The 23,666-nt window shown below is 39.1% G+C and overlaps 3 protein-coding genes across 10 annotated transcripts in view; all 3 read left to right on the top strand.

Annotated features, from left to right (window-relative positions):
- Nucleotides 1-508, top strand: part of ing3 (inhibitor of growth family, member 3) — a 6,018-nt gene extending 5,510 nt beyond the window's left edge. For all 3 annotated transcript variants that reach the window (XR_011105259.1, XM_068734057.1, XM_068734058.1), the window contains one exon: nt 1-508. This exon is cut by the window's left edge. The gene's annotated coding sequence lies outside the window, so the exon portion shown is untranslated.
- A 5,352-nt stretch (nt 509-5,860) lies between these two features.
- LOC137889975 (CD5 antigen-like) lies at nt 5,861-12,161 on the top strand. 3 transcript variants are annotated; one of them, XM_068734038.1, is made up of 8 exons: nt 5,861-5,983; nt 7,962-7,994; nt 8,117-8,413; nt 9,518-9,832; nt 9,926-10,210; nt 10,487-10,813; nt 11,735-11,817; nt 11,918-12,161. In XM_068734038.1, the coding sequence occupies exons 1-8, from the start codon at nt 5,941-5,943 to the stop codon at nt 12,020-12,022; spliced, it is 1,488 nt and encodes a 495-aa protein (XP_068590139.1). In that variant the 5' UTR covers nt 5,861-5,940; the 3' UTR covers nt 12,023-12,161. The 3 variants fall into 3 exon arrangements, with proteins under 3 accessions (XP_068590139.1, XP_068590140.1, XP_068590141.1); XM_068734039.1 differs by having other exon boundaries at nt 8,120-8,413; XM_068734040.1 differs by lacking the exon at nt 7,962-7,994.
- Nucleotides 12,162-15,615: 3,454 nt separating this feature from the next.
- Nucleotides 15,616-23,666, top strand: part of ptpro (protein tyrosine phosphatase receptor type O) — a 69,013-nt gene continuing 60,962 nt past the window's right edge. For all 4 annotated transcript variants that reach the window (XM_068734051.1, XM_068734052.1, XM_068734053.1 and 1 more), the window contains exon 1: nt 15,616-15,741. In XM_068734051.1, the coding sequence (XP_068590152.1) occupies nt 15,694-15,741 (48 nt within the window). In that variant the 5' untranslated portion in view covers nt 15,616-15,693. The remainder of the gene's footprint in view (nt 15,742-23,666) is intronic.

Raw genomic sequence — 23,666 nt, forward strand, 5'->3', positions numbered from 1 at the left:
CTCTGACTCTCTCTCTCTCGCTCTTTCCTCACTCTGACTCTCTCCCTGTCTCTGACTCTCTCTCTTTCCTCACTCTGATTCTCTCTGTCTCTCACTCTGACTCTCTCTCTCTGACACTCTCTCTCTCTTTCCTCACTCTGACTCTCTCTGTCTCTCACTCTCTCTGTCTCTCACTCTGACTCTTTGTCTCTCTCTCTGACTCTCTCGCTCTCTTTCCTCACTCTGACTCTCTCTCGACCAGATGTTGTTTGTTGTTGTTTTTAACTAGTTAGTGTTTAGAACGATGTCATTAAATTAAAAGAGAGAAAAGTAAAGACTTAACTCCACTGTGTTGCTCAAAGGCTCCGAGCAGGGAGTTTTGATCATTCCTTTAGTTTCTCCCACACACACACACCTGCAGCTTCATGCCAGGTGTGAACAGCTGTCTGTCTGACTGTTTGTGTCCCAGATGTGTAAAAGAAAAAAGGTCCAATAAAATGATCCAGATGTTTTGTATCTGTTGACTTTACTTTGACTGTTTTTCATGAGTTCAGAAGCTGATTAAAACTTTGACAACACACAAAGAAACAGAAGAGTTACTGAAGAAGAGCTGTGAACTGTCCTTTAAACGTCACCGTGTTCACATAGTATCACCTTAACGTCGTCATCGATTAGAGCAAAAGGAAATCTAAATGTATCTGTGAAGCTGCTGTTGCTCCGTCTGTCCACATGATGGCGATGTTTTTCAACATGTGAAGCTGAAGCAGCTGATGAAGAACACAGAGTTCACACAGGTGACATGAGTCACTTCATTCAGTGGTTTAACAGCATCCATCAGCCTCAGCTGCTCTCTGCTCACTGATCATGAGTGAAGGTTCAACACATCACACATAAAATCAGTCACTTTGTGGAGGACACTTCACGGTTCCTTTAAACCTGAGTCAGTTCTACCTAGAAACCTGAACCAGCCCTAACTAGAAACCTGAACCAGCCCTAACTAGAAACCTGAACCAGCCCTAACTAGAAACCTGAGCCAGCCCTAACTAGAAACCTGAACCAGTCCTATCTAGAAACCTGAGCCAGCCCTATCTAGAAACCTGAACCAGCCCTAACTAGAAACCTGAGCCAGCCCTAACTAGAAACCTGAGCCAGCCCTATCTAGAAACCTGAACCAGCCCTAACTAGAAACCTGAGCCAGCCCTAACTAGAAACCTGAACCAGTCCTAACTAGAAACCTGAACCAGCCCTAACTAGAAACCTGAGCCAGCCCCAACTAGAAACCTGAACCAGTCCTAACTAGAAACCTGAACCAGCCCTAACTAGAAACCTGAGCCAGTCCTATCTAGAAACCTGAACCAGCCCTATCTAGAAACCTGAACCAGCCCTAACTAGAAACCTGAGCCAGCCCTAACTAGAAACCTGAGCCAGCCCTATCTAGAAACCTGAACCAGCCCTAACTAGAAACCTGAACCAGCCCTAACTAGAAACCTGAGCCAGCCCTAACTAGAAACCTGAGCCAGCCCTATCTAGAAACCTGAGCCAGCCCTATCTAGAAACCTGAGCCAGCCCTAACTATAAGAGAGTTGGGGATCAGTAGTTTAGATTTCATCAACTAACTCGGTCTGAACTTCTTTTCCACGACATTTTGGGGAGCCAGCCAGGAGGTTTTGAAGAACTTCTGCTTGGACCGGAGCCTGGCTGGATCAGTCTTCATCTCAAAGTGGCCACTTAATCAAAAGGTAAGCAGAACCTTTATTTCTGCTGATTCTGATCGTGTCTGAGTGCAGAACTCCAGTTACATTAAGATGTGTTAAAATGGGTATTAGGAGGTAAATGATGACATCATGAGGTGTTCACATGTTAAATGTAGTGTTTGAGAAATGTGACAACATGAATAGATAACACCTGTTTACACCACCCCTATGACATCATTTAAAAACTACTAGTGAAAGACTTGTTTAATCCATTAAAATACACTCATTTATTTTGAAGGATGACATACATTTTCAGTCAATACTTAAAAGGATGTGACAATATGGATCTTCCTGCGCTATCTGCTTCAGGATAAAGGATCGGACCAGCAACCCCTTTCACCGAGCACCACTTCCCTACTGGATCTTCAGGATGATGAGTCATCAGTCAGCTCTGGTCTCACCCCCACCACACTGATCCACACCTCAGGAGGATGGCCACCACTGGACGCTCCCCCACTGCAGCCTCAGTCAGTGCAGTCAGCCGAAGCTGAACAGCCACCACCTAAACAGACCCTGAAATCTGCCTCTGAGAAGGACTCTTTCAAGTGAAACAACACAGAAACATGACGCAGTAAATGCAAAGGTATCCTGAGTAAAGATTACTATCAAAGGCTGCATACATTTTATGTCTAAGGAAGAAATATTCAATAAAAGTTACTTCAATATTTTGGATAAAAAACTATTCTTACTAGTAAATATACTTAACTTGAGAATTCTGAGTAAAAATTACTAGGCAAGGCAAGTTTATTTGTACAGCACATTTCAACAACAAGGCAATTCAAAGTGCTTCACATAAAACCATTAAAGGCATCAAAATACAACGCAAAAGAAAAGGAGATTTAAAAACAATTAAGAACATTCATTGAAACATTAACAACAGATGAACTGAACGCTGCTTCTCCATGTTTAGTTCTGACTCTGGGAACAGAAAGTAGACCGGTCCAGACCACCTAAGGGGTCGGGATGGTTCATAAGGTAGCAGCAGATCAGAGATGTGTTTTGGCCCTAAACCATTCAGTGCTTTATAAACCAACAGCAGGGTTTTAAAGTCAATTCTTTGTTGGACAGGAAGCCAGTGAAGACCTCAGAACTGGAGTGATGTGATCCACTTTCTTGGTCTTAGTGAGGACTCGAGCTGCAGCGTTCTGAATCAGCTGCAGCTTTCTGACTGACTTTTTACAGAGACCTGTAAACACACCGTTACTGTAGTCCTGTTGAGACATAAGTCTCGTATGTTCTTCAGGTGATAGGAGGCTGATTTTGTGATTACTACTAGTAATGAAGCTCTAGCGTAAGTTCAGACAGGAAGACTCTACTCATGCATGCCTAAGCCCATAGCTGATTTACCATACATCTGCCGTCACTCCTCATGCATGCACACATTATTTCCTTGTTGTTATTGTTTGGGGCTGTTAATCATGATATCAGCTGTCTAGATCAGCTGGTCTCTAGCCAATAGCACAACGACACAAGGACATCATTAGCCTATCATCTTGCCGCTGTCTGTCTTTAAATATGACCGTCTCTCTACCTTCAGTAGTTCATGCTGCCGTTACGCAACCCTCCACCTCCCCATCTCCGCGCAATCTTCGCAGATTCATCAGCCTCATCAGCACCATCACCACCAGTGTCTGGACTCCACGGGGGGATTTATATTGTTGGCGCTCAGGGTGATCACAACTCGATCACAAATCCCCTCGTCGAGTTCAAGCGCCAAAGAATTTCTGTGCAACTCATTAACGCATCATCTGTCATAATAAATGTTAACTACTAATCATTCACTTGTCTCTCCTGATTGAACTACTACTGCTGCTGCTACTACTACTACTACTACTATTGCTACTACTACTACTACTACTACTACTACAACTACTACTACTGTAGCGGCGTTCCGTCGGTGTTGTTCAATATTAAGCCGCAAATGAGCTGCAGGCACAGTGACTTTCTTTTCCGTTTGTCTTTATTTTGCAGCAAAGCTTTAACTAGATATACAAACAATATTCTCTGTCACACGGTAGAAAAACTATGTGCTCCCATGCCTAATGCAGCTCTTCGTTTGCACCTGCTGCCGCCATGACGTCATTAAAACACAACACAAGGGAGCGTCAATTGTTAACAAATGTCTTTCAATATATTTTACATATCTTAGTTCCTACACAATGAGCATAATTCAGAAATTAAATGATAAATATTCCCAAAATTCCAATTAAATAATATATACACCTGTGGCTCTTACAACTACTACTACTACTACTGATACTACTGCTACTGCTACGACTACTACTACTACTAATACAACTACTACTGATACTACTGCTACTACTACTGCTACTACTACTACTAATACTACTACTACTGATACTACTGCTACTGCTACTACTACTACTACTACTAATACTACTACTACTACTGATGCTACTGCTACTACTACTACTACTGCTACTACTACTACTACTACTGCTACCACTACTACTGCTACTACTGCTACTACTACTGCTACCACTACTACTGCTACTACTGTTACTACTACTACTACTACTACTACAACTACTACTGCTAGTACTGCTACTGCTACTACTACTACTTTAGTACTCCAGTGTGTGTACTGTAATACTTCAGTATGTGTACTTTAATACTTCAGTATATGTGTGTACTTTAATACTTCAGTATATGTGTATACTTTAATACTTCAGTATGTGTGTGTACTGTAATACTTCAGTATATGTGTATACTTTAATACTTCAGTATATGTGTATACTTTAATACTTCAGTATGTGTGTATACTTTAATACTTCAGTATATGTGTATACTTTAATACTTCAGTTTGTGTGTGTACTATAATACTTCAGTATATGTGTATACTTTAATACTTCAGTATATGTGTATACTTTAATACTTCAGTATATGTGTATACTTTAATACTTCAGTATGTGTGTGTACTTTAATACTTCAGTATGTGTGTGTACTTTAATACTTCAGTATATGTGTATACTTCAATACTTCAGTATGTGTGTGTACTGTAATACTTCAGTATATGTATATACTTTAATACTTCAGTATGTGTGTGTACTGTAATACTTCAGTATATGTATATACTTTAATACTTCAGTATGTGTGTGTACTTTAATACTTCAGTATATATGTGTACTTTAATACTTCATGTGTGTACTTTAATACTTCATGTGTGTAAAGCTCATGTATTTACATAATTTAAACTTTTCAGAAATGGTGTCTTATCATTTTAAATAAAGTGATAGTTTAAAAACAACAGTATATATTTAGTTCAGAAAACGTTTCAATCACTAACGGATCATTTAAATGGAGTCATGTGATCTTTAGTCCACAACTCTCAAACAGACTGAAAACAGGAAGTGAGCCAACGAGGACGTTAACTGACTACAGATCACATGTGAGCACAGACACACAACTAAAGAAGTAAAGAAGTAAAGAACTACAATCAGAGCAACACATTCTTCTTCTCTCCTTTATCTACTGCAGGGAAACACTCTCTTCTTCTGTGGTTTACAACAAACTGTAATAGATTCTTTATAAAGGTTTTTGTTGTTGAGAAACTTCTTCACACTCAGACACATACACACATAGACACATACACACACACACACACACACAGACACAAACACACACACACACACACACATACACACATTCTGAAAGTGAAAAATATAAGACCTCAAATATCAAAATATATATGAAAGTGAAAAATGAAAAAGAAAATGTATTCAAAACAATTCCAGAACTGAATCAAAATTATATTCAACCAAAAAAACTTTTCATTCACTTATTTTATTTTGAATACATTGCTGTATTTTTCAATGTTCAAGACCACAACTGATTTTTTTGACATGGATTTGGCTCCATAGACCTGCCTTCATAGTCATGTCTCTGACTCTCTCTCTCTCTAGAGTCTAGCTTGGGCCGTAAAAGGTTACATTTGTCTGTATGTGTACAAGACTAAATGCAGGAAACATCAAAAGAGGAACTAATGTGTTTTGCAGTAGGTGTCTGTGTTCATTTAATAGAGGTGTGAATATGATCTGTGAAAATAAAGACAAGTATCAGTAAAGCTCCACCTCATCCTGTACGCAGATATAAACTAAGGACAGCACATGAGACTATCAGAGCACAGAGACAGGCAGAGAGACAGACGGGCAGAGAGACAGACTGAGAGACGGTCTACCTGGACGTCATGGATCACCTGTTGATGCTGCTGCTGTTGTTGTGGAGCTCAGGTTGGACTCTGATTTAGAGATGATATGTTTTATTACAATATTACTGTTGTATCTTTAAACCAGAGAACACACACACACACACACATATGGTCAACGGCAATTAAGTCTTTTCAAATTGGATGTAATGCATAATTTTGAGTGTGAAACAATGTGTTTAAATAAGTCTAATTTGTTCAAGAACCTTTCTGGTTAAATATATTTTTAACAGTATTTTTGAACTTCAACTAAAAAATGTCAGGTGGTGCCACCACATATTTGTAAAAATATATACATTTTCCTACTATTCATTATCACTAAAGTCTTTGACAAGTATCCCTTAGAGTGTCTACAGTCCGAACACATGCTTATTCTGTAAATGTGTTTTGTATTTATAATTAATTAAGATTATTGCATTCTATTGTCCAGGTTTTTGGTATCTTAAGCATTTGATTTTACATTTAAATTGAGAAAAATAATGATACAAATGAATACTTGGAATATAATAGTTATAAGTTCATTAATTAATTCATACATGTACGTGGAAAACAATAAGTCCAAAAAAACACAGCCAAATTATGCTTGTTCATTCACGTTATAGTTATCAACCAATTGATCACTTTAATCTATCATTTATTGCTCTAAATTATTGTTTTACCTGCTTCCACCACCTGACAACACTAATAATAACAGGATTTATGCTGAATAATTACATTTTTACTTCAAATACAAAAAAAGTGTTTTTGTCAACAGTCTGTATTGAAGTTAAAGTAATGAATATTTCATAGTATCATAGTAATCATGTTCAGTACATATAACTAGAAGAGGCTACAGTGCAATAGATTGATGAGAAGGACAGACTGTAATGGATTGTGATTGAGCAACAAAGTCTTATTTTGATATATTCATAAAGTAACAGAAAAAATCGAATTAAAAATATCCAAATGCATTCATCAAACGTATTAACATAACATATAACGTAAGGCTCAGCAACACTACTACAGACTAAATGATTAAACATTAAAACATGTTTGGATTTGATTTAAAAATACTTTTGATTTTAGAACTTGAGACAAAATCATTCAAAACATGTTGAACCATGTGAGGTCAACATTTCAGCTACAAACACACAAAAGAAAGAGAAAAACTGAAAAACTATTTCACAAAACAATCAAATAAAAACTTCATTAATTACTGACTGCATGAACTGAACCAGCCTCCATGTTAAAATAAAAACACAAAAGTCTCCTCTTAGTTTATAAAACGTGATGATGTTTCCTGAACTTTGTCAAATCGAACACATTCAAGTTAAAGTCATAAATTATATTTGTAGTAAAGTAGTATTCATGTAGTCAATGTATATTCAGTAATGGTCTCTGTGTGCAGTGTTTTATAGTGTTGGTGGTAGAGTCCCCCATAGATTCACACTCATGACTAACAGACAGGTTTGTAGTCTGATATCAGCCTCACTGTTTCCTGTTCCCTCTGCTACAGACGGATCAGAGCAGCGTTAAGTTACTGCTAATGCTGACTCAGCATTTACCGATGCTTCACATTAAAACACCTCAACAAGACAATCACAATGAGGGCTTTTATTGTGAAGAACTCACAGGAAACACAATATTCATCACTGAGTACTGAGACGCCATCATGACTCGCTGCCTCTGATTGGCTGATCCCATTAAGGCGTTCCAGTCGTTAGCCTCTGGCCTTTCTCAATACCAACATAAGAATTAAAGATTAAATTAATTATCACAAACTTCTTGTTTTTGTCATATTGTCACAACAAATATGACCCTTTAATCTACTCTTCTGTGATTGGCTGAAAAGGAAGGAGACATCTAACAAACAGTCTTGTTGTTAAATGCAGGTTCAACTGTCTGAATATTAATCTAACAACATCACAATAAGTTGTACATGAAAATTGCAAATACATTTGAAAACAAATTGTGTATTGTTATTACATTTACTTAAAAGAACAAATATGTGTCCATTTCTCCAGAACTCCAGGCTGAAGGAACTCACACATCAACAGGTGAATAGAGAAAGAAAAGAGAAATAAAGAACCAATGAAGCAGAACCAGCACTCAAGGTTTAGTTTGATATTTTATAAATGAAATTCATTTCTTTACTGATGACTCTCTTGTTTCTGTTCAGAAGCTGTCAGGTTGGTGGGAGGAGCCAGTCGCTGTGCAGGAACTCTGGAGCTGAAACATCAAGGAGAATGGAGACCAGTATCTGACTATTACTATGACTCTTTATGGACCCTGAAGAAAGCAGCTGTTGCCTGTAGAGATCTGGACTGTGGCACTGCTGTTTTTATCAGACGGAGAAAGGAGTCCTCAGAGAGATCTGTGTGGTGGATCGACTCTCACTGTGTTCGGTCTGGATCTGCTCTGAGAGATTGTGTATCATCACATTCCTCTTCCTCCATCGTGGATCTCACCTGCTCAGGTAAGCCCAACAGTGACATCATCAGTGACATCATCTATGTCCAGGTTGACACACACATTCACCAGCTAGAATACAATCAATACATTCTGTCTGTTCATATGAAATTTGAGTGTGTGTTTACTGCTGGAACACACATGAGGCTCAGAGATCTTCTACAACTTTGAATGTTGCCTCTGGAAACTTTGCATCTGGTAGTGTTAGCATGTTAGCTGGTAGTGTTAGTATGTTAGCTGGTATCATTAGCATGTTAGCTGGTAGCATTAGCGTGTAGCTACAGCAGCATGGGCCCACAGTAAACATAAAATAAATAATAATGAATTGTTGTGTCACTTGGTCTTCTTTGTCCTGAAAGTGGAAACTGTTGATGTTTTACTATGATTAATTATTTAGTTGTAACATATTTTACTGTGAACATTTAGACATTTAAAACACGTTTAAAAGTGAACGTTTAATCACCGACTATTTGAGAGATTGAACATTCAGATTTCAACAGCATTTGTAATAAATTGTCTTTCAACTGATAAACGTGGACGTGGTTTTTTGTAAACCTCTAAAATCAAGATATATTATTATTAGAACAATGTAGAGGACGAACAATGTTAATATTACAAATCCTGTTGAAATCTGTTTAAACGTGAACGTTCAATCAACTTCTTCAAATAGTCGGTGAGAAAACTTTCACTTTTGAACCAATTTTAAACGTGTTTTAAACGTTGAAAGTCTCTCTGGGAGGACTAAGCTTCTCATGATGGACTGTAAACCAGTCAGATGGACTGGTTGGGCTCCACTGGTCTAGACCTAGTGTCTGACCCAGTTACTCTAGTTTTTACCATTGTGACACATTCTACTGATATCATTTGTATTTATGAAAACTTCTCAGTCAATACAACATATGTATTGAACCAATATTATGTTATGATATATTATTATTATTATTATTATTATTAATATTATTGACTTTTTGTATTATTTAATTGAATCTCTGAATCATTGTTTCATGACATCTTGTTATTTAGTGTCTGGTGTCTTTTCTCTCTCTCTCTCTCTCTCTCTCTCTCTCTCTCTCTCTCTCTCTCTCTCTTTCATCTTCTATCATCTCTCCAGACTCTGTCAGGATGGTGAATGGGACTAGTCTGTGCTCAGGCAGACTGGAGGTGAAGTCTAACCAGTCTAACCAGTGGTGGTCCTCAGTGTGTGAAGATGACTTTGACCATCAGGATGCAGAGGTGGTCTGTAGGGAGCTTGGCTGTGGGGCTCCTTCAGTCCTCCAGGGGGCGCTCTATGGAGAAGTGGAGGCTCCAATGTGGACCAAAGAGTTCCAGTGTGGAGGCAATGAGTCTTCTGTGCTGGACTGTAGAAGCTCAGGCTCAGATAGAAACACCTGCTCACCTGGGAAAGCTGTTGGACTCACCTGCTCAGGTAGAAGAGGAGCTGCAGCTTTGATCTGGTTCATTTCTGTTCTACTGAAACTCACTTTGTTCTTTTACTGACGACTCTCTTGTTTCTGTTCAGAACCTGTCAGGTTGGTGGGAGGAGACAGTCGCTGTGCAGGAACACTGGAGATGAAACATCAAGGAGAATGGAGACCAGCATCTCACTATGGCTGGAACCTGAAGGAAGCAGCTGTTGTCTGTAGAGATCTGGACTGTGGCTCTGCTGTTTCTATCAAACAGAGAGAGGAGTCCTCAAGGAGATCTGCGTGGAGTATCATCTCTAACTGTGTTCACTCTGGATCTGCTCTGAGAGATTGTTCAAGATCATCTTCCTCTTCCTCCATCGTGGATCTCATCTGCTCAGGTAAGCCCATCAGTGACATCATTTTTGACATCATCTCTGACCGCAATGTTTCCAGTTTCTTCCTTCCTCTGTCACAGTGACAGTCAGTGGGTTTCCAGGACAACGACATCCTGAAGTAGAGAGGTGGGCTTGTTTCTGGAAGCTTCAAACCCTCCATAGACTGCTGAGCTCCACCTGAGAGGACACACCTGTCTGTCTGTCTGTCTGTCTGTCTGTCTGTCTGTATGTCTGTCTGTCTGTCTGTCATGAACTTTCATCATCTCTCTGTGTTTACAGACCTGCTGCTTCAGCCAATCATCTCTGTGTCCTCCTCAATGTACGGGGTCTCTGAGGCCCAGCAGCAGGAGGCTCGGGCGCTCAGGCGCTCCTCCTCCATCCTCTGCTCCATCCAGCCACAGTACCCAGGAGGCTCCTTCCAGCTCACCTTCACCTCCTCCAACTCAGCACACAACTACACCCAGCCAGCTGTCAATCACTCTGCCCACTTCCTGTTTCCTGCTGCAGAGCCCGCCCACAAAGGAAGCTACAGCTGTGTTTATCACCTCTATGTTTTTAATCATAACTTCTCCTCTGAGAGCCGTCTGCTCTTCATCACTGTCTTAGGTAAGCTGACTGTTTACATGCAGGTTTGAAGATGATTGGTCCAGACTGACTGAAGATGATCAGCTGACCACAGAGTCCATGTTGTTGTTGTTTGTGGAATGACCAATCACAAAGCTCCACTGCCACCACATCAGTCATGACACCCCTTAGTGTGCTCCGATACCTCACTCAGAGAACCAGGGTTATCCTGGAAACCAAACGCTGAGACAGTCGTTAACGTCAGCGATTACGCTTTCTATTGACTCTTCACTAAGTCCCGCCCCTCTAGCGCTAACGGGCCAATCACAGCGTAGCATGGTCCAGCTCTGACCAGGAGTTCTGGTGATGAAAACAGGACGTAGGTGATGACATCATTGTAACATGAAACCAAGACTAACCAGATTCTCTCTAGTGTCCACCAGGGGGCGACTCCTCTGGTTGTATAGAAGTCTAGTCTAAAATGACTCTACTTCTCTCTTGATTTTTTCCCTCAGTAAACTTTGTAAACATGAGTTTATGGTCTCAATCTCTAGTTTACAGTCTTCTTCAATACAGCATGATGTTCATTTAGTACATTATGCTCCATTTAGAGTCAAACAGACCATAAATCGGGGGATGCTTTAGGGGCGGGGCTACGCGCTGATTGTCAGGTCTCTACCAGAGACGTATACGACGTCTCTACGTCACTCCTCCTCAGTCCAGATATGGTCACTTCCTGTTCACTGGTTGTGAAACCCAAGATGGCGACGGCCACAGTCCACAAACCAGTGAGTGACGTCTTGAGGACTACGTCCTCTTCTTCTCTAACGTCTGTGGTTCAAACAGTGAACATGAAGTAAACATGGAGAGTAATACGTGTCAGTGGTTGTAGGTTTCAGGGTCAATGGAGCTGTTGGACTCATGATGTCGTGTGATGTGATGACTGTCCATGTGTTTCTTCAGATCCTTTACCTCTGATCATCAAAGCGATCATCCTGCTGCTGACTCTGCTGGTGGTGAACGTTGCCCTTTACTTCTACTGTAAGGTACTGACACACGTCTGTTGTTTAGACCAGCGACTGAAATGAAGCTCTCGCTCTGTGTTCAGTGAACTGAAGACAGGACTGTGCTGTCATGTCTCTCCAGGCCAGCAGGGGGCGGATGCCGTGCAGACAGAAGAACACTGAGCTGGATCATGAGAACCTGGGTGTTCCTGCAGCTGAAGAAGAAGGAGCTCAGGGAGCAGAGTAGCTCCTCCAAAGAGCTCATCTCACATCCAGATGATTTCTACCACACAACCACCATCAGCTCCCTTTGATACGCATGTTCCCTTCAACCAGAAGGTTGAATATGATATCTCATTATTAAAGCCTGTCTTTATTACTCTCAACAGTGTGTTGGTCTCTCCATACCTTCTGACTTCCTGTCTGTGGCTCTCAGCTCCAAGCCCATTGGTTCCTGCTGAAGACGTGAATCTTTAAAAACACCTCACAGATATAAAGTTTCATTTAAAACTAGACTTGAGAGCAGGTTTACCAGAGTCCAAGCAGAACCAAAGACTACCAGGAACAATGTTCATGTGATGTATTAGAACAAACATGAACCATTGACTTCTGTCTTCTACATTCTGTAGAACGATACTCAATGTTGACAATCTGTTGCTGTTTGTCCTTTAAAACATAGAATGAACTCCATGACTTCACTTATTGTGGTGAGCAACATTTAGTCAGCAGGACAACATTGATCTGAAAGATAATCACTAACAGAAGTTCTTTAGTTCAGATAATCATTAACGAAATTACCTTTTCATTAAAATGTTGATTATTTTGTATATCATGAATTTATAATATTATGTAATTAAGGATTTTGTTCATTAATAATAACTTTGTAATAATGTTTTTTTCATCATAAGTTTACTTAATTCCCTAAATAAGGATTTTTATTATTTCATAAGAACTTTGTTTATTGTTGTTCTTCAGTATTTTGATTACTTTTGTGATAATATGAACAACGTCCCGCTGTGATCACACGTTTTACTGTTTTGCTCATAGTTGTACTTCATGATTTTACTTCATTTTGTAATTTAGGATTTTACTTATTTTACATATTTTTGTATTTGTATTTGTATTTGTTTTCCTTTAAAGTGTCTCAAGAGAAGTCATGTGATCACAAATAAAAGAGATTAATGTAGATTCATTAAAGGTTTCATTTAAACAAACATCACTAAACTGTGTGTCAGACACTAAAACAAAAAAATAAATACAAAAATAATTAACCAATAAATACGGAAAGATATACTTCTTAAAGTATTAATACATTACATATAAATATATACTTAATAAAGTATTAATACATTAGATATAAAGATATACTTCTTAAAACCTTTTGGAGCCTAGACCGATTTTTAGGCCCTCAGCTCGAAAATAGCATTCCCATATGACAATGAGTGTAGCGTTGCAACTGTAAGGGCTATTTTAATACTTTTGGTAGTAAAATAACCCTAACACTTGTGAGATGTGTTGATATGTGTAAATATCAGTATATATGTTTCTGGTTAAGAGTACATTAAGATGTAACACATCACAAATTGAAAATTCTAATTTTCGACTGAAAAAAAGAAGCAATTTCAGGATATTTCTTTATTAGAAATCATGTAGGTCCAAGCTTTCCAGCTCTCCCAGATCATAGAGCTATATGTTGAGGGTCTCTAAACACATGTTTACTTTGATAACGTGAAGCTTTATCTAGTACATCTTGATCTAGTACGGAGAGGTCAAACGAGGTCAACCAAAATGTAATTTTGTTCCAGCTGTTTCATTGTAATTTTATATATTATAAAATTATATATTTCACTTCTTTTATCACTAATAGTGTTCAATCTATCCATATGTAGCAGTTTGGCATCATTTTGAGAGCCTGGATCCTCTCTGAGCCTGTTTATGTTTGTCATCCATGGGATTTTATCGTCTGAATTCCAGTTTTTTTTATCCTCCAGAACATCTCAAAGTAAGGAGCTGGTTTATGATGTGGTTTATGATTATGAGGCTTTGTTTTGTAAGTAAACCTGCGAGGCTGTGTCGTAGCGGAATGTGAACAACATGGCTGCAGTCTGGTCGCTAGCGACCTCCGGAGCTAACGGCTGTTAGCATTGAATTCATTTTTCAAATTGATTAATTCTTGTCATAAATGTGTCGAGTGGGACTGCCTCGGGGGAGCTGTGTGGATCGTGGTTCTTGGTATTAGACGTAGCTTTGTCACATGTTGTGTTTGGAGTTTGTACAAACAGCTGAGATGACTTTGTAGCGCAGGAGCTGCAGTTTGAGCAGCTATGACGTCATCCTACTCCTTACTGATGAGTGCACGTTATGAGTGGATGAATGATTGGATGAATGCTCCGCCCCCACCGGTGGGGGCGCTTGGGCCAGACTGGGTATTAAAGTATTAATACATTACATATAAAGATATACTTCTTAAAGTATTAATACATTAGATATAAAGATATACCTCTTAAAGTATTAATACATTAGATATAAAGATATACTTCTTAAAGTATTAATACATTAGCTGTAAAGATATACTTCTTAAAGTATTAATACATTAGATGTAAAGATATACTTATTAATGTATTAATACATTAGCTATAAATATATACTATATTAAAGTATTAATGTGTAAATATAAATAAATATAAATGTGTACTATTATCTATCACATGTATTATTTTACTTGTCATCTTGTCATAATTCATTGATGAATATTCATTTACACTCGTTTTAGACGTCGTTAATCTTTTGATTATAATAACTTCTAAATAATAACAATAATATAATAACTTCAATCATTTAAATCACAGTGAAAATATTTATATTTAAATATTTAAAACTCATAATTATTTTATCACTTTATTATTCTTAATGTAGAAAAGTATTTACTATGACAGTAAACATGTAGTATTTACTATGAGAGTAGTGACAGAGGAGGAGGAGGAGGAGGAGGAGGAGGAAGAGGGAGGGAGGAAGAGGAGGAGGAGAAAGAAGAGGAGGAAGAGGAGGAGGAAGAGGAAGAGGAAGAGGAGGAGGAGGAAGAGGCGGAGGAGGAGGAGGAGGAGGAAGAAGAAGAGGAGGAAGAGGAGGAGGAAGAGCAGGAGGAAGAGGAGGATGAGGAAGAGGGAGGAGGGAGGAGGGAGGAGGAGGAAGAGGAGGAGGAGAAGGAAGAAGAGGAGGAAGAGCAGGAGGAAGAGGAGGAAGAGGAGGAGAAGGAAAAAGAGGAGGAAGAGGGAGGGAGGAGGAAGAGGAGGTGGAGGAAGAGGGAGGGAGGAGGAAGAGAAGGAGGAAGAGGACAAGGAGGAGGAAGAGGAAGACGAGGAAGAGGAGGGGGAGGAGGAAGAGGAGAAAGAGGAGGGTAAGGGAGAAGGAGGATGGACAAAAGAGAGAAGGGGATGAGAAGGAGGAGGAGGCTGAGGGGACAGTGGAGGGGTAGAGGGGAGTAAGAAATGGGGGAGGAGGTAGAGTAGGAGGAGATGAGGGAGGGGGGAGGGGCAAAAGGAGGATAAGGAGGAGGAGGAGGAGGGGAGAGAGGGAGGACCCGGTGTGAGGAGCGCAGGGCGGGGCCACGCAGCAGCAGCTTCATCATCACCGACCTCCTGCTCGTCTTCAGGCCGCGGCGTGGACGCCGGAGCCCGGCCTGTTTCCCTCTGAATCTTCAGCGGCTCCGGTTCGAGCGGAGAGACCGAAGAGGAAGATGATTATGATGATGATAACGGAGAAGAAGAAGATGATGAAGAGCAGCTAAGAGCAGCGGAGCGGAATCGAACCTCTGAGCATCGCGCTCCGATGCAGCAGCAGAGTCGCCATTGTTTGGATGCGCAGCAGACTGAGAGGAAGAGCCCGGATTAGAGCCTCTCTCTCGTCCCATCACGCACCATGCTCCCCCTGCTGCTGCTCGCGCTCTGGATGCTCGGCCTCCCCCAGGTAAGGACGCCTGTTTTTGGATACATGTGGAGGGTTTACGGCCGCTGGAGGCGGAGCGGCGGAACGAGCGGCTTTGTGTCGTGGGGACGCATCGGATCGGATGGATCCAGGTTAACGGAGGACTTCTGTGAGGGGGGTCGGTGCTGGATGAGGTGTGTGTGTGTGTGTGTGTGTGTGTGTGTGTGTGTGTGTGTGTGTGTGTCGGTGCTGGATGAGGAGACGCGTTGTGGCACCGCGGGTCCGTTTGTGAGGCGGAGAAAGTGGGTCAGTCGGCTGCAGCCTCACGGAGTCTGTCAGCATCACTGAGGATCACACACACACACACACACACACACACACACACACACACACACACACACACACACACATATACATACACAGACACAGATACACACACACACACACACACACACACACACACACACACACACACACACACACATACACACACACACACATAGACATATACATACACAGACACAGATACACACACACAGACACACACACAGACACAGACACACACACACACACACACACACACACATACACACACACACACACATAGACACACACACACACACATACAGACACACACAGACACATACAGACACACACACTCGTCTGTCTGAAGAACAACATGGTTTCACATCCACAGCTGTACAGACAGTATCACAATATCACAGTACCACAGTATCACAGTATCACAGTATCACAATATCACAGTACCACAGTATCACAGTATCACAGTATCACAGTACCACAGTATCACAGTATCACAGTACCACAGTATCACAGTACCACAGTATCACAATATCACAGTACCACAGTATCACAGTACCACAGTATCACAATATCACAGTATCACAGTATCACAGTACCACAGTATCACAGTACCACAGTACCACAGTATCACAGTATTTATATTTGTCTCAGAATCAGAATAAATCTCAGTTCACGTTGTTGTTCTGCTGCTTCACAATAAAAACAGGAGAAATAAAAATAAAAAGCAAATTAAGTGTCAGAATTGACAATAATATAAATGTAATATATATATATATATACATTATATATACAGTGTATATATAATGTATATATAGTGTATATATATATATGTATATATATATATATATATATATACACTGTATCTGTTTTTAAATGAAGGAATAAAGTATTGAGGAAAACCCAGAAATATTCACTTTATTGATTATTAATCTTTAACGTTAGCCAGCTCTCCTCCTGCAGACGTCACCATGTTATCCGGTAACAAACAAAACTACAGGTGTGTAGTTGTGGTCTGCACATGCTCAGTAGAGGTCAAGTAGAGAGAGACTCATGTTGTTGTTGTTGTTGTGTAGCATCAAACGTGATCAATGATAACGTGCTCTTCACTAACAGAAGTTCTTTAGTTCAGAAGACGTTCTAACTAAACTGTTAAAGAGACAGAGGTCCTCTGAGAGAAGAAGAAGACATCAGCTGGAAGCTTAGCGTCGTAATGAGAGCTTTCAAAGGTCGATAGTAGAAGAAGAAGTGGTTTTATTTTCTACAGTTATTTCCTGTGAAGACATACGTTTATTTTGAAAAGTCTGTTTTCATGTAACAAGCTAAAACATGAAGAATGAGGAGAAACCTTTCATCTGAACACGTTGATTTGTTTCCTCATGTGTACATTTATAAAAGCATTGAGTTAATAACATATAATAATATGTTGACGACAGGAGACACTTCATGATCTATACAGTTTGAAATAATATCTTCATTTATCTGCATGAAGAGAATGAGGTTTGAAGTATCAGCATGTTGGATATAATCCAGGATGGTCACATGGTCATCAGATAAAAAAACAATCAAATCAGACTTTAGTTACTCAAAACAGCTGCTAGTGAAAGTAAATCTAGACTCGGTGATAAACCGACATAAAGAAGAACATTTAAACTATCCTCAGGATAACGTTAGCAGACAGGAAGCAGCTTACAACTTAGTTAGGTTCAGACAACTAAACTACTTAGTTAGAATTAGACAACTAAAGTCCTTAGTTAGGTTTAGACAACTAAACTACTTAGTTATGTTCAGACAACTAAACTACTTAGTTAGAATTAGACAACTAAAGTCCTTAGTTAGGTTTAGACAAAAAAACTACTTAGTTAGGTTCAGACAACTAAACTATTTAGTTAGAATTAGACAACTAAAGTCCTTAGTTAGGTTTAGACAACAAAACTACTTAGTTAGGTTCAGACAACTAAACTACTTAGTTAGGTTTAGACAACAAAACTACTTAGTTAGGTTCAGACAACAGAAGTACTTAGGTTTAGACAACTAAAGTACTTAGTTAGGTTTAGACAACTAAAGTACTTAGTTAGTTTCAGACAACTAAACTACTTAGTTAGGTTTAGACAACGAAAGTACTTAGTTAGGTTTAGATAACTAGACTACTTAGTTAGGGTTAGACAACAACAACTTCTTAGTTAGGGTCAGACAACTAAAGTACTTAGTGACATGGTAGGTGTTTCTTATCCTCAGATTATTATTGTTGAACCTCATTGATTATATCCTCAGATTATTGGTGCACTTTCACATATGAGGATTAACCCTGACAGAGATAATCCAAACAGCCATTTAAACTGCCTGTTGTTGGATTATCAGATACGTTACACAGCAGTGTTTGTGTTTTCTCTCCGTAAAGCTTTAATTCAAACAGACGTTGTACTTTTTATATTCTATTATGCATCTGATTTTCTCCCAGCAGTGGTTAAGAGGTTTACAGCAGGATTAGGAAGATTACTGCCTTCACATTTCACACCTTTGATGATTTATTTGTTTAGTGCACCCAAATAGAAATAATTTTCATTATCAATAAAACAATAACTAATTACTACTCAATCATTAAGTCACAATTGACTTAAGTGTCGGTAACAAAGTAAGTGTAACAGAAAAGAGATACAAAAACTGAGTCTTTGTCAAACAAACACCTGTTGAGCTCCAAAAGACTTCATTGAGAAAAGTGAATATCTTCCTTTAGTGTTGCACTTTGTGAAAATTAATTATTTCGTTTGACAAAAATAACTGAGCAAACTGTGATGTGGTGAAAGACAGTAAGTGGACCTTTTTATTGTTTGTAGAGAAGCGATGTGACGTTTTCAGCTGTTGTTTTAACGACGAAGGAGAGAACTGTCAATCATCTGTTGTAGAGACAAAGAAGATCAAACACCTCTCGATTTTCTCCAGACTTCAGTGACAAACGTGAACATTTGGCTCGAGTGCTGCCCCACGAACAGGACTGAGAGACGTTGGCAGATGCCAGCATGGTGACCTCGTTGGGCTCATTCTTTGTCTGCTTTGGCAAAACAGGTTCACAAATACCAAGTGGACTTGTTTTCTTTTGTAAATATGAGGTGGAGGGAAAGTTAGAGAACAACTGCTATCAGTTTTAGCACCACAAAGAACAGCCTTTACTTCAGAAAGTGTGAAAGTTCCCTCAGTGCTTTGGGGGGAAATGTTCTTCAGCAAATGTGGTAGAAAGCTCTGGCAGTAGCTGGTGATGTGATTTTGGTGATTTTTTTGTTGTTTCCAGAAAGTGGTATATTAATTTCATCAGACATCACAGCCGATGATTGACAGCTCTGTTCTTTATTTAGCAAAACAACATGAAGTCGGTCCCACCAAACCTCGTGGAGAAAAGTGAACATTTAGCCGTCAGAGTGGAGCTCATTCATAGTCTAGTGGACTCTGGAGGTCCCCGTGCTCTCCTGGCTAGATCTGTCAGAGGCCCAAGCCGCCCCCCCTCCACCTAAAGAAAACAAAAAGCTGGAGGTTTGGAGGTTTGCATGATAATGTTGGCAGCTGCCTGAGCCTTCCCCCCCCCCCCCCCCCCCCCCATTCATTCATTCACACAGGGTCAGATACTCCATTCATTCACTCAAACAGAGCTGTGTGTGTGTTTCTCATGAGGATAATGTTGGTTTTCACTGTTTAGTTTCTAGTTTAAATGAACAACGATGTCTTCACTTTCAGTGGTCGAAAGTAAAGTACATTCACTAAAGTACTGTAAGTTTTAAGGTGAGAAAAAAAGAGTTTTCTTGTTATGCTACTTTATAATTTTACTACATTGCAGAGGGAAATATTCTAATTAATGGTTAGTTACATTTATTTAACACACAAAACATGCAACCTTAACTTAACTAAATAGTTTAGTTGTCTCAACCTAACTAAGTAGTTTAGTTGTCTAAACCTAACTAAGTAGTTTAATTGTCTAAACCTAACTAAGTAGTTTAGTTGTCTAAACTAGGGCTGCAACTAACGATTATTTAATAATCGATTAATCTGTCGATTATTTTTTTGATTAATCGATGAATCGGCGGGGAAAAGGCGAGTGAATAGAAACGTGTCTTTAGTCTTGTAAACTATTCCACCCTGCTTTACTAGCGTTATTAACGAGCTAACGCTAACTTGTCATGCTCGTCATCTGGATAAGGAGTAAACAGCAGGAGAGCTACTGGAGGGACGTTACGTTCCTCACTTCAAACAGAACAACAGTAGGATTCTGTAGTGACTGACCTGCTGTTGAACTCCTTCCTCCTCCTCAAGGACTCCAACATGTTCACGTTTTAGGTGATGAATCATCACCGTGGTGATCCCGTGCCATGTCGCTTTTGCATATCTTGCAATTAACACACTTTTTTAATTTATTCAGTGTGAAATGCTCCACACCTTGGATGACTTAGGTCCTACTGACTTCTCTTCCTCCGCCGTGTGTTTCAGAATGTTACGTGTCTCTGATGGTCTCTCCTCTGCCTCCACTCTGCTCCGCGCTCAACTCAACTTTTTGTTTTATACTTAAACATCTCCGCGACTTATTGAGTGGCGTAATAATCGTGCGACACAACGAATCGATAATGAAATTTGTTGCCAACGCTTTTAATAATCGATTTTATCGATTCGTTGTTGCAGCCCTAGTTTTAACCTATCTAAGTAGTTTTGTTGTCTAAACCTAACTAAGTTGTTTAGTTGTCTAAACTTACTAAGTAGTTTAGTTGTCTAAACCTAACTAAGTAGTTTTGTTGTCTAAACTTAACTAAGTAGTTTAGTTGTCTAAACTTAACTAAGTAGTTTAGTTGTCTAAACCTAACTAAGTAGTTTAGTTGTCTAAACCTAACTAAGTAGTTTTGTTGTCTAAACTTAAATAAGTAGTTTTTTGATGGTGAAGTTGAAAGTTTAAGGAGCAGAGATTAACTTGTGTTGCTGGACTTTTGTGGGAAAACACACAAAAAATATGGAGTAACATTTAAAAAAAATATACAAACCGTAGTATAAAGATACGTTGTACTTTGTCTTATGACAGTGAGAGTAATTCCATAAAAAGTCCAACCAGCAGGTGTTCTGATGCTTCAGTACTTTTGTTGTTACTTATAGCAGAGACATCTTCACCAAGAGACACTACAGACACATTAAAACTGTCCTCACACGTGACTCCATGTTCGTCTTCGTCACTGATGGTTGATGGATGTAAAATCATCCGATCGCCGCAGTGTTCTCTGGAACTTTCAACCACAACTCATGGCCTTCGATAGCCATGAAGTCAATCAAACTTTATTTGTAAATCACCTCTGATAGAGTTGGACAAACTAGGTAGACACACTTGAAGGATGAAGACAGATGTTTCTGAATAACAATAACGTCGATGTTGATTGATTGTTCCAGTGTATTTGAATAAATATTGATTAAGGGTCTTATTTCATCAATGACGTCTATAAATAGTCTCTGATCGTGTGAACGTGGTTTACGGGTGGAGGACGACATCAGCATCGTCTCCGTGGTGATGCTTGAATCGAACATAATGAGCATCTCCCCTCACCCGGCCTTTCATCTCTGTTGCCGTGGCGACAGCAGAGCAGCCACAAATTGAATGAGTCGGCGTGGATGTTTTTATTGTCGTCTCTCTGAGGACGACGTCTGGTTATGTTTATGTATAAAGATCTCTGTCCGTCACAACGCTCACTGTTATTAATGTGTTTACTGTTCAAAAATAATGATTTATACAAAGAAACAAAAGACAGTATATACACATTATATATTCCCCAAAAGTAAAAAAAAAAAAAAAGACTTATGTATACATATATATACATATGCATAAGTGCTCATTATCTTATTTTTTTATAAATAAATATTTAAATCTGTTAAATGTAATTTAGTACACCTTTTTAGTTCCTTTTCAAAACTGTTCCACAAATGAAAAATTTTGTTTTGTAAACATAAATTCTTCTGGAAACATTTTATTTGTCACTTTGTTCAGTAATTGCACAATTTTGATTCCCCCCAAATCTCTGATATTTAGAATACGAGACAGAGAGAGACAGAGACAGAGAGAGAGAGACAGAGACAGAGAGAGAGAGAGAGAGAGAGAGACAGAGAGAGAGAGAGAGAGAGACAGAGAGATAGAGACAGAGAGAGAGAGAGAGAGAGAGACAGAGAGAGAGAGAGAGAGAACAAGACTTTATGAGGGAGAGAGAGAGACAGAGAGAGAGAGAGAGAGACAGAGAGAGAGAGAGAGAGAGAGAGAGAGAGAGAACAAGACTTTATGAGAGAGAGAGAGACAGAGAGAGAGTTGATAGAAAGTCTGTGAAATGTGTTTTTATTGAGATGATAAACTCTTTAATCCACTCTCAATCATCTTTGACAAATTTTATTTTTATTTTATTTGTCACTTTGTTCAGTAATTGCACAATTTTGATTCCCCCCAAATCTCTGATATTTAGAATACAAGACAGAGAGAGACACAGAGAGAGGGAGACAGAGAGCGAGAGAGAGAGAGAACAAGACTTTATGAGGTAGAGAGAGAGAGAGAGTGAGAGAGAGACACAGAGAGAGAGAGACAGAGACAGAGAGAGACAGAGAGAGAGAGAGAGAGAACAAGACTTTATGAGAGAGAGAGAGAGACAGAGAGACAGAGAGAGTTGATAGAAAGTCTGTGAAATGTGTTTTTATTGAGATGATAAACTCTTTAATCCACTCTCAATCATCTTTGACGAATGACAACAAGGTTAACCTAGCTTAGCATAAACACTGGACAGTCTGACATTTTCATATAATAACTTTATTTACATAGCACCTTTAAAAAATGAGTTTTGAAAGTATAAATATAATTTATTTTTGTCATGTAGAAGACACACAGGTTGTTGTTGTTGTTGTTGTTGTTGTTGCTCACTGTCAGCGAGGAGTCGACTCTCCGTCACATTTAATGAAACAACAGCTGATATCATCAGACAGGAAATCAGCTAGAGATCAGATAGAAGCAGAACTCATCTCCAGTTATTAATGTCGATGCTCTCAGAGACGCTTTTATTGATCGATATAAGAACACAAAGAAGAAATATAAAAGACTGGACTATTTACCAGGTAATAGTCAGACCCGGTGGGGAGTTCAGGGAGTTCTCTTTTAAGAAGAGATGTGATATTATTTTTAATTTGTTTTCATGCGTTTGAAAAAGGAAAAATAATAATATAGTAAAAATAGTAATAAGATCTCTTTTCTTAGAGCTGCAGCATTCTGAATCAACTGGAGAGATTTAAGAGACCTGTTAGAGCAGCCTGATAATAAGGAATCACAGTAATCTAGTCTAGAGGTAACAAATGCATGAACTTGTGTTTCTGAATCTCTTTCATTTCATTTATGAAATGTTACATAGGTGAAAAAAGGTTTTATCTGAGAGTTAAAAGACAAATCCTGATCATAGATAACTCCGAGATTCTTTACGGTGCTGCTGGATAACAGCAATAACATCTAGAGACAATATATATATATATATATATATATATATATATATATATATATATATATATATATATATATATATATATACAGCATATATATTAGATCATATATTTCTAGTAGAATGGCTTCAGTTTAGTCTGAGTTTAACATCAGGAAGTTG

This window comes from Cebidichthys violaceus, unplaced genomic scaffold, assembly GCF_023349555.1.
Source record: "Cebidichthys violaceus isolate CVI_PGR_0920_01 unplaced genomic scaffold, fCebVio1.0.p SCAF_60, whole genome shotgun sequence".
Lineage (NCBI taxonomy): Eukaryota > Metazoa > Chordata > Actinopteri > Perciformes > Stichaeidae > Cebidichthys > Cebidichthys violaceus.